Source organism: Muntiacus reevesi, chromosome 3, assembly GCF_963930625.1.
Source record: "Muntiacus reevesi chromosome 3, mMunRee1.1, whole genome shotgun sequence".
Taxonomy (NCBI): domain Eukaryota; kingdom Metazoa; phylum Chordata; class Mammalia; order Artiodactyla; family Cervidae; genus Muntiacus; species Muntiacus reevesi.
The window spans coordinates 80091228-80100351 of NC_089251.1; the positions used below are offsets into that span (position 1 = coordinate 80091228).

General features: G+C 41.2%; 1 protein-coding gene across 6 annotated transcripts in view; it reads left to right on the forward strand.

The window, feature by feature from the left end:
- The window catches only part of SLC8A1 (solute carrier family 8 member A1), a 371900-nt gene extending 367132 nt beyond the window's left edge, over positions 1 to 4768 (forward strand). For all 6 annotated transcript variants that reach the window (XM_065929380.1, XM_065929379.1, XM_065929382.1 and 3 more), the window contains one exon: positions 1459 to 4768. In XM_065929380.1, the coding sequence (XP_065785452.1) occupies positions 1459 to 1835 (377 nt within the window). In that variant the 3' untranslated portion in view covers positions 1836 to 4768. The remainder of the gene's footprint in view (positions 1 to 1458) is intronic.
- Positions 4769 to 9124: the final 4356 nt, after the last annotated feature.

Genomic DNA, 9124 nt, shown 5'->3' on the forward strand with positions numbered 1-9124 from the left:
GCCTAAATAACCTCTGTCCCGTGGTAAAGCACAAGAATCTACAGGTTTATGTAACAAACGTGCTTTATGTATCATCCCCATTGGAGCTTGGGCTTCCCCGGTGGCACTAGTGATAAAGGACCCACCTGCCATTGCAGGAGATGTAAGAGATGTGGGTTTGATCCCCGGGTTGGGAAGATCTGCTGGAGGATGGCCTGGCAGCCCACTCCAGTATTCCTGTCTGGAGAATCCCATGGTCAGAGGAGCCTGGCGGGCTACAGTCCATAGGGTCGCAAAGAATGGGACATGACTGAGCAACTTAGCACACACGCAGTTGGAGGTGGCAACAGAGTGGAGAAAGCCATCCAGATATCACACATCTCTCTACACATATGCTTAGACCATGATACCTTGGAGTAGTAGCATACCTGCCATTGCTGGCTTTGCAAATGTGAGTGCAATCTGACAGTTATTAATATTTATTCTAAACTGACTGTGCAACATATTTTGCAAAGGCAGCTGAAAGGACTTTGATATCAGTAACTCAGTGATCGTATAAAAAGGAAGTTGAATATCTTACAGGTCCTGTTACATTATTAATAAAGGGAGCTATTTGAGATCCGTCCTCACCTTACCTTTTAATAAACAGACCTGGGCAGCTCCATTCATGTTGTCTTCCCTAAACAACAAAAATAACTACCCTTGCTTTGTACCAGAAACATAAGCATTTTACATTTAATAGCTCAATTTAACAAAAGCACTCTGAAGTGAGCATTACTATCCTCATTTCACAGATTAGGAAATTGAATCTCTAAAAATTAAGTAACTGCCTGGGGCCACATACTCACTGGCAAAGGAAGAATTTGAAACCCTCTGGCTTAAATGAGCACTAAACCCTTGTGTTCTGTTCACCAAGTCTAAGTCAGTTTTGTCCTACTCCTTGTAGAGAAAGGAAATGTGTGAATTCCCTAGCCTCAGAGAAAAGACGCACTCAGGATTATTGCTGAACAGAGCTTTGAGGCCGCCCATTAGGACACCAGGCATAAGGAAAGTTGAAATAATACAGTGAACAAGCATTTGCCTGAAGGCAGAAGGCCTAGGTCAGGCCTTAATGTGGCTTCTCCCTTGCTGTGTGATTTTGCACCCATTTACTTATCCTCTCTGAGCCCAGTATCCTCACCTCTAAAGTTTACTACGCTCATAGAATTGTTACCATCAACAAAGAACTGTGGTATCTGTGGGAAAAAGAGCTTGACCAAAGTCACCTATAACTCACCCACCACCAAGCCCTCGAGTCCTGTTACGCAGGGATCCTCTTGTTCTGACTACACAGTTGGGACTTGAGAGGACAAAGCTCTGTCCAGGTCTCGGGGTTTCCACCGAAGGCTTGATTCCAGAGTACCCTGCTGAAGCTTCCAGCATTCCACAGACCTCTGTAAGTGGCTGATTGTTCATTGTCTTTTTCTTCTTCCTCCTCAGACACGTTTGCAAGCAAAGTGGCAGCCACCCAGGATCAGTATGCGGATGCATCCATAGGTAACGTCACAGGCAGCAACGCGGTGAACGTCTTCCTGGGCATCGGTGTGGCCTGGTCCATCGCTGCCATCTACCACGCAGCCAACGGGGAACAGTTCAAAGTGTCCCCTGGCACGCTAGCTTTTTCTGTCACTCTCTTCACCATTTTTGCTTTCATCAATGTGGGGGTGCTGCTGTATCGGCGGAGGCCAGAAATTGGAGGTGAGCTGGGTGGGCCCCGGACTGCCAAGCTCCTCACATCCTGCCTCTTTGTGCTCCTGTGGCTCTTGTACATTTTCTTCTCCTCCCTGGAGGCCTACTGCCACATAAAAGGCTTCTAAAGGAACAATCAGATGTAGTAAATTTATATATATATACATATATATATACATAAAATTATGTATAATGAACAGAGGAAACTGGCATTTGTCATATCCACCCACCTGCTGATGGAATCCAGCTTCAAGAGCAGACTCTGTACTAGGGCCGGAGTGAGAAGGCATCACCTCCCATCCCCAGGGGCATCGTCTTGTTGAACCAGGCATGGAGGCAGGGCCGTCTTTGCAGCTCAGCCCAGAAGGGCTGTGTTCTCCCCGGGTTCATAAATCCTTAAGTCTTTGATTTGTTTTCTGTTTTTGCTTGTTTGGGGTCGGGGTTGGGAGGTGGTTGATGTTAGGGTTTGGTTTTGTTTTTGCAGGGGGAGGATCAGGGTTTGTGCTTCTCTTGTGGGAGGTGATGTCCAATCTCAATGGTAAAAATGGAAATCAGGAAGATGACTCTCCCTTTGCCCAAAAACTTTAAAAATTATTTTGGAGTAAGAAAGGAAACGGGCACTGAAGAAGAAAGAAGCATGTCTTCACTATATTACTAAATTTCATGCTTATCTCTGGAGCGGGAGCAGAGGTGAAGCTCCCTCCAAGAAGAAACTTGGGAGCTGGAATGGAGCCAAGAAGAGTTGTGGTTCTAGATACAGTCTGATATTTAAAGATGCTAGGCTTGGCACCCTTGTTCAACAGGTACAAAAACAACATGCCTAGATTCCCAGGAACATACAAAGTCCTTTCTTATCTCTTTGGCGCTGGACTGTGATTAGCAAGGCCCTGATTCTGATGTTCCACACCCACTGATTCCCCAGCCCTCCCATCCCAAACCGCTTCTCCTCCCCTTTACCCCTCATATAAACAGGAAGAATAACTCCATTCAAAATGCACATCATTCTTTTCCATTTGCATCAGTCTGTGTGTCCCATGTTGCTATTGCCTGGGATTGTCCATCAGTTCTGTTCTCCAGGGCATCAATGGCCTGCACACTCCTGTTCCAGTCATGACGGAACATTTGCTCCTCTTTCATGTGCCTGTTTGGGAATGTTGTTGTGATACCTGTTACACAGTGCATGGATGAAAAACAAATACAACAAAACAAAGCGTATCTGTATATAGTAGAGTATAGCATATACTGTTCTCCCATTTGGCGACATTGATTGGACATTGAAGACATAAGTGAGTTTTCTTTTCACCTGAGTTGTAACTTTTGTGTTATTGAGTTTGGTTAGGGATAAAAGGAGAAAATGGCTTATTGTTCATGGATCTGCACGTTCATTTCTAAGAAACAAGAACCGTTATGTGGGAGTTAAAGCTATTGAGAGGACAGTGGGCACGCGACAAAGTATCTTCAAGGAAAATTAGCCATGTGGTGCACATCAAAGCCTTGAAAACTCACCTGTTGGCTCAGGAAGGCCAAGGAGAAGGGCCGTGTGGAGAAGGGGATACGTTAGATGTGCCTGGGCTCTGAAAGCCTCCGTTCCTGGAACACCCCTGCCCCCAAAGTATTTATTTCACATCTGCTCTGTCTGGCACAGATGGTAGATAGTGCTGGTTTGTTCATTTTATTTTTTTATGTAAAAGGCTATTCAGAGCCCCATTTTTTTCACCGTCCAGACCCCTCTGATAGTATCTGCAGTTCCTGAGGAGAAAAGAAGCCACGGTGAGCCACAGGCCTTTCAAAGTGTGTCTTCTCTACATAGGGCTAAGGAGGACGTGATTAAATGAGATGATTAGCGCCTCTCTGGGAGGTTTTTAACCCTGGAAATGGAATGGCTCTATTTCATAATATCAAAGAGTGTGATAAACCCAATGTTCCAAAGCTGTGAGTCCACAAATGAGGAAAAATGGAATGACTTAGGTCCCCTCTCAGACATTTCTCTATCCATAAAGAATCCCAGGCCGGAGACACTCCTAAGCCCTCTCTGTTGATTCAGAGATACTTAACTGATAATAATTTTCATTTCTTATTTTCTCTTCATCCCCTTAGCAATCACAATCATTCATCATTTAATAAACACTGGGTGAATGAATAAGTAAATGCTGAGTACCCACTCAATCTGCCTAGTACTATGCTAGCACTTGGGGACTAAACATGGACCAGACAGCCCAGATCCCTATCCTGAGGGGGTTCACAGTTAATCCCTGAGTAACAGTTAACAGCCAATTTGATCTTACAAGAAAAACACAATTGCTGAAACTCTCTTGCCTAGATGTCTAAGATTTTCTTGAACGGAGAGAATGTAAGGCGCAGGGTAGGAACAGCCGTCTGTGTATCCTGAGCCAATCTTGAAGATTCAATCTTGAATCTTGTACATCTTTCCATTTTAAACCAAGTAAGGCAATCCTGCTGATGACCCAACTGTCTGAGAAATCTCAATTAATCCCAGTTTTTATCTTCAGCTGATCTTTGTTGGACAGCAGTACTTTTCCATGCCCCCTGCAGCTATACTTTCTCACATCTCCTGGAGCCTCAGCCCTGACCTGTCATGGCCCAATGCACTGGTGGCATAGTCCTAACCCATTTTTTTCTGAAGATTTATTTAATGAAAAACTAGCCTAGAAACACCAAGTAAATAGTCAAGGGATATGAGTTGTTTAAACATTAGAAAGACTTTGCACTCCGTTCTAGCTATATTTGGAATGTTAATAATCCCATAGCAAATTTTCACAGAGGATGGTAAGAAATCTTGACTGTTGGTCAATTTCAATTTCAAAGCTTTTTGGTTTGTTTGCTTTTAAATTTTCATGTTATAGGGAAAGTATGATTCTGGTTGTTCAGGGTTGTTTTAGTGATTATAGTCATGTACAATTATTTCATTTTGTTTGATTATTTTATTTTGTGAGTATTGTGCACAGCTTGGGGGGGGGAGGTGCACTAATTGTGCTGTTCCTTATAGATGGTACACATTATTGACACAGACAAATAAAGTATCTAATGGTTTCTGATTTAATCACTAGTGATCCAGCATATTCTGTATGGAATGTTTTCTCTCTCCTCATTGTCATCTATATCATCTTGTTTTCATGTTTTGAAGAAATAAAGACCCAAAAGGTATTACTGTGCCATTGGTATCTCATCCAAAAGAAAGAAAATAGATGCCCAGTCATCACCTGACAAATGTCAACCCTTGGTCATGCATTGTCTGCTTTTAATGTCCCAAGGGAACACAGTGTCTGACGGCTGAGATAAATGATACCTTATTCATCTAATTGTCTTTAAACTTTTCTTTAGAATTCCTTGTTATATTCATATATGGTCATGCATGAAACACTTTCCTATGTGAAGGTAATTTTCTTGGATCAACAATGAGTATGTATCCTGGGACCCAATCTTTGGTTTAACACAAAATAAGCAGCCAACATTTACTACTATAACAGTAGAAGGGATAATTCAATAACCAGACTAGCCTTGACTGTTGAGCAACTATTCAGCAAGATGCTGTGGCCCAATGATTCTAACCTCTTATAAGCTAATTCTGTTCTTTCAAAGGTTCCAGTTCAAGCCTTGTACCAGTGGAGAGTTCATGGACCTTTGCTTTTACCGTTCATGGCATAAGCACACTAAGTTTCTCCTTATAATTTTTTCTTGAAAAGCCTCCTGTCTGTCTCCAATTCTGAAGCTATTCTGATAGGTGACTGTCATCCTATTAGATTTCCTAATATATACCTTCCCTCCAGTGGCCTCGCTGTTAATAAAAAGATCACCGTACACATAGTTTTATCCACAGGGGCTTGATTCATTATTGATGGCACAGCCCTGCTCCTAACCTGTCAAAGTGAGATTCACCACTTTGTGCTGCATACACCTGAGAATGTTGTGGAAGCAATCAGAAAAACAACAAACATCCTCGAATAGATGACGAAGTCCTGCATTCTCTAATGGTGACAAAACTTCACTTTCTCAATAATGTAAATCAGCTCCTTTAAGAGTTCCTTCAGTGTTTCCTGACTCAAGAAATGAAATCTCTCTTGATTATGGTTTCCTCTGGTAGTGGGCAGTTATATCCAGAGCAAGTCTTGGGTATAGTTTCACAACTTCAAGAATATTTGGTCATTTCATAATCAACCATGTACAACGCTGGATCTTACCCTAATCTCCAAATGACACTTGGTTTTTGTTTGTAGTCATCATTTCAGTTGGCCAAGAGTAGTAAAATTGAGCATTTCAACTGATAAACAAGGATATTACATAGACAAGACCTACAGAATCATATTTATCTTACAAAGGAAGAAAGGTGCTGTTATGAGTGGATTCATTAGCTTTCTTTCAGTTCTACTTACAGTTTTAGTAGTGGATTGCATTTCAGTTCTTCTTTTCAACCATTATGTTCCTATCACTTCTAATCATATTCATTGTCTTCCATCAATGTGTATCAAGTGTCAGTTGGCCCTGCTGGTATTGCACCTGCAAAGACAGCATAGTAAGGGGAAACAATTGTAAGAGATTTTTTTTAGAGCTTAATCAGGCCACAGTTAATCATCTCCCCAAAGAGAGAATGTCATACTTATAGAAGGAGCAACCACTAAATGGTGGGACTCCCAAAGGAGAGAGTGCTTCAGCTGTCCAGCCAACAAGAAACAGGTGAGTATGAAGCTGTCTGAGTTTTTTCTACCTGTCAAGGTATCTGAAAACATGCATTCAGAGGCTCTTCCAATTTCAGTTTTGTCAAAGGTCTTCTGATTGAATCTCCTATGGAACTTTTAAATCAGTGATCATAGTATAAATTATTTTAATTGCTTGACTTGTAGAACAGAACATTATAACTTTAAAAAAGCAACATAACTTTGTAGTTAGAATTATGACCCATGTCTTTACAGGAAGAATTGCTTGCCCAGAATTGCCTGGTAATCAATACCGTGTTTTATAGATGCTTGACCTGCTCACATTCTTTAGAATCATGCATCCCTAACCTTTTCCAAAGAGCCAGAGAGGTGTCCCTTGGGAATATGCAGCCTTAACCTTTCTTTTCCTAATTCCCAACCTTTGTAACTCTTCCCTGGCTACTCCCATTATATTCATTTCCCTTAGTATTCACTATTACCTTTCAGCAATGTGGAAAACACTCATGCTAAAAATTCTCTGGGCATGTTTTTCTGAAAGTGAATTTGTCATTAGAAAATCAGATACTAATATAATGATGTTTCACCTAGAAAACAGTCATCAGATCTTAGTGTAGTATCTCTATAAATGTTTAGGACAGGATTAGACCCTGAAGTTACACACAGCAGCTGTTCGTTGAATGTGAATGGATCACATTCTTCATGTTTTAGTGCCCATCCACCTAGCCTTCTGTTCTATTGATATATGTAGGTATGGATTGAGGATAAAGACCCTCACATGCATCTCCAAACATCAAGTATGTAAATACAGAAAAACATCAACATTTCATGCCTCCAAGAAATATGAGTGGATCAAGTATTTCTCTGTAGTTGTTATATTCAGGATATGCAAATAGTAGGGAAATTCACATTAGTAACCGAACAGACCGAGAGAAATTGACTAATTTCAATGTTACTGAGTCGATTTTGACAGTTAATGCAGAGCCCAGCACTCCTAATTTGTTGATTGCAGAGACAGATCTACCTAGCCAAATCCAAGAGTATAGAAGGGAATTAATTTACTAGAATGATTATATAGCCCTCTGTACTGGAAATTGCTTATTTGCCTATAAAGACCTGGCCCAGAGATTTTCAGACATTTCCCCTACATTCCCAAGTTGAAATATGCATGTGTGTGCATGCTCAGTGTTGTCCAAGTCTTTGTGATCCCACGTACTGTAGCCCACGAGACTCCTATGTCCATGGCATTTTCCATGTTGAAATAAACCACATTTAATTTATGGAATTTGTTATTAGATCTCTTAACGTCACAAGGTAGAGCAATAAATAAATTCTCCAAGGAGATCCTTCCTAAAAATATGATCCTAGATTTGCACTGAACCATCCTCCTATATGATAATCTCATTTCTCCAAAGTAGAAGGAACAGTTTCCCTTAGATAACAAAATACATAACCACGTTTCACCTAAAAATAAACAATTATATGTATATTTAAGATAAAGCTGATATGGCCCATGGGTCTACTGAGAAAAATAGTTCTCTACCTTCTTATACTCGACACTAAAATTTGTAAAATATTCCAAGGAAGATATCTTAAAAGATTTTCCATTCTCATGATGCTCATATAATTGAAGAATATGGTTAAAATAATGATGTGGTTGAGGATTATCTATGTGCTTGACAAGAACATATTTTATTTTATTTTTTAAATTTTATTTTATTAGTTGGAGGCTAATTACTTCACAACATTTCAGTGGGTTTTGTCATACATTGACATGAATCAGCCATAGAGTTACACGTATTCCCCATCCCGATTCCCCCTCCCACCTCCCTCTCCACCCGACTCCTCTGGGTCCTCCCAGTGCACCAAGATGCTCAACATCACTCATTATTAGAGAAATGCAAAACAAGAACATATTTTAAAAATAATAGAATTAGCCAAAAGAAAATTTGTTAAGATCTCATCCCAAGCTACCCTCGTCTAAGATAGTTGAAAGCCGTTATCCTTTGCAGGTGGCTCAGCAGTAAAGAACTCGCCTGCCAGTGCAGGAGGCATAAGAGATGTGAGTTCAGTCCTTGTGTCAGGAAAATCTCCTGGAGGAGGGCATGGCAACCCACTCCAGGATTCTTGCCTGGAAAATTCCACAGACAGGGGAGCCTGGTGGGCTACAGTCCATGGGGTCACACAGGATGGACAGAGTTGGACACAAAGGGTCGGACATGACTGAGTTGACTTGGTGTCATGCATGCTTTCTACTACTGCTGCTATCCTTGTGGAAGGTGAATATCCAGTTTTCAGAAACCATAGTACAATTAACACTCTCACTCTCAGTTTTTATATGAAAATCAAAGCTGATAATGCATAACTTTTGGCTTTGGCAACCCCCCAAAAAGCATGCTTTTGGCACGCTTTTCTGTATTGCTGAGTTGTTTTGTGTAATGCACTGGACTTACACAGGTGTCTCATAAAATTGCCTTCAGTAATTTCCATCCTCTTTTTTCTAAAGTCATGAGCAAGCTTACAGTCATGTCCGACTATTTGCAACCCCATGGAATAGTCCATGGAATTCTCCAGACAAGAATACTAGAGTGGGTAAGCCATTCCCTTCTCTGGGGGATCTTCCCAACCCAGGGATCAAACCAGGTCTCCCTCATTGCAGGCAGATTCTTTACTGGCTGAGCACCAGGAAAACCCAAGAATACTGAAGTGGGTAGCCTATCCCTTCTCCAGCAGATCTTCCTGACCCA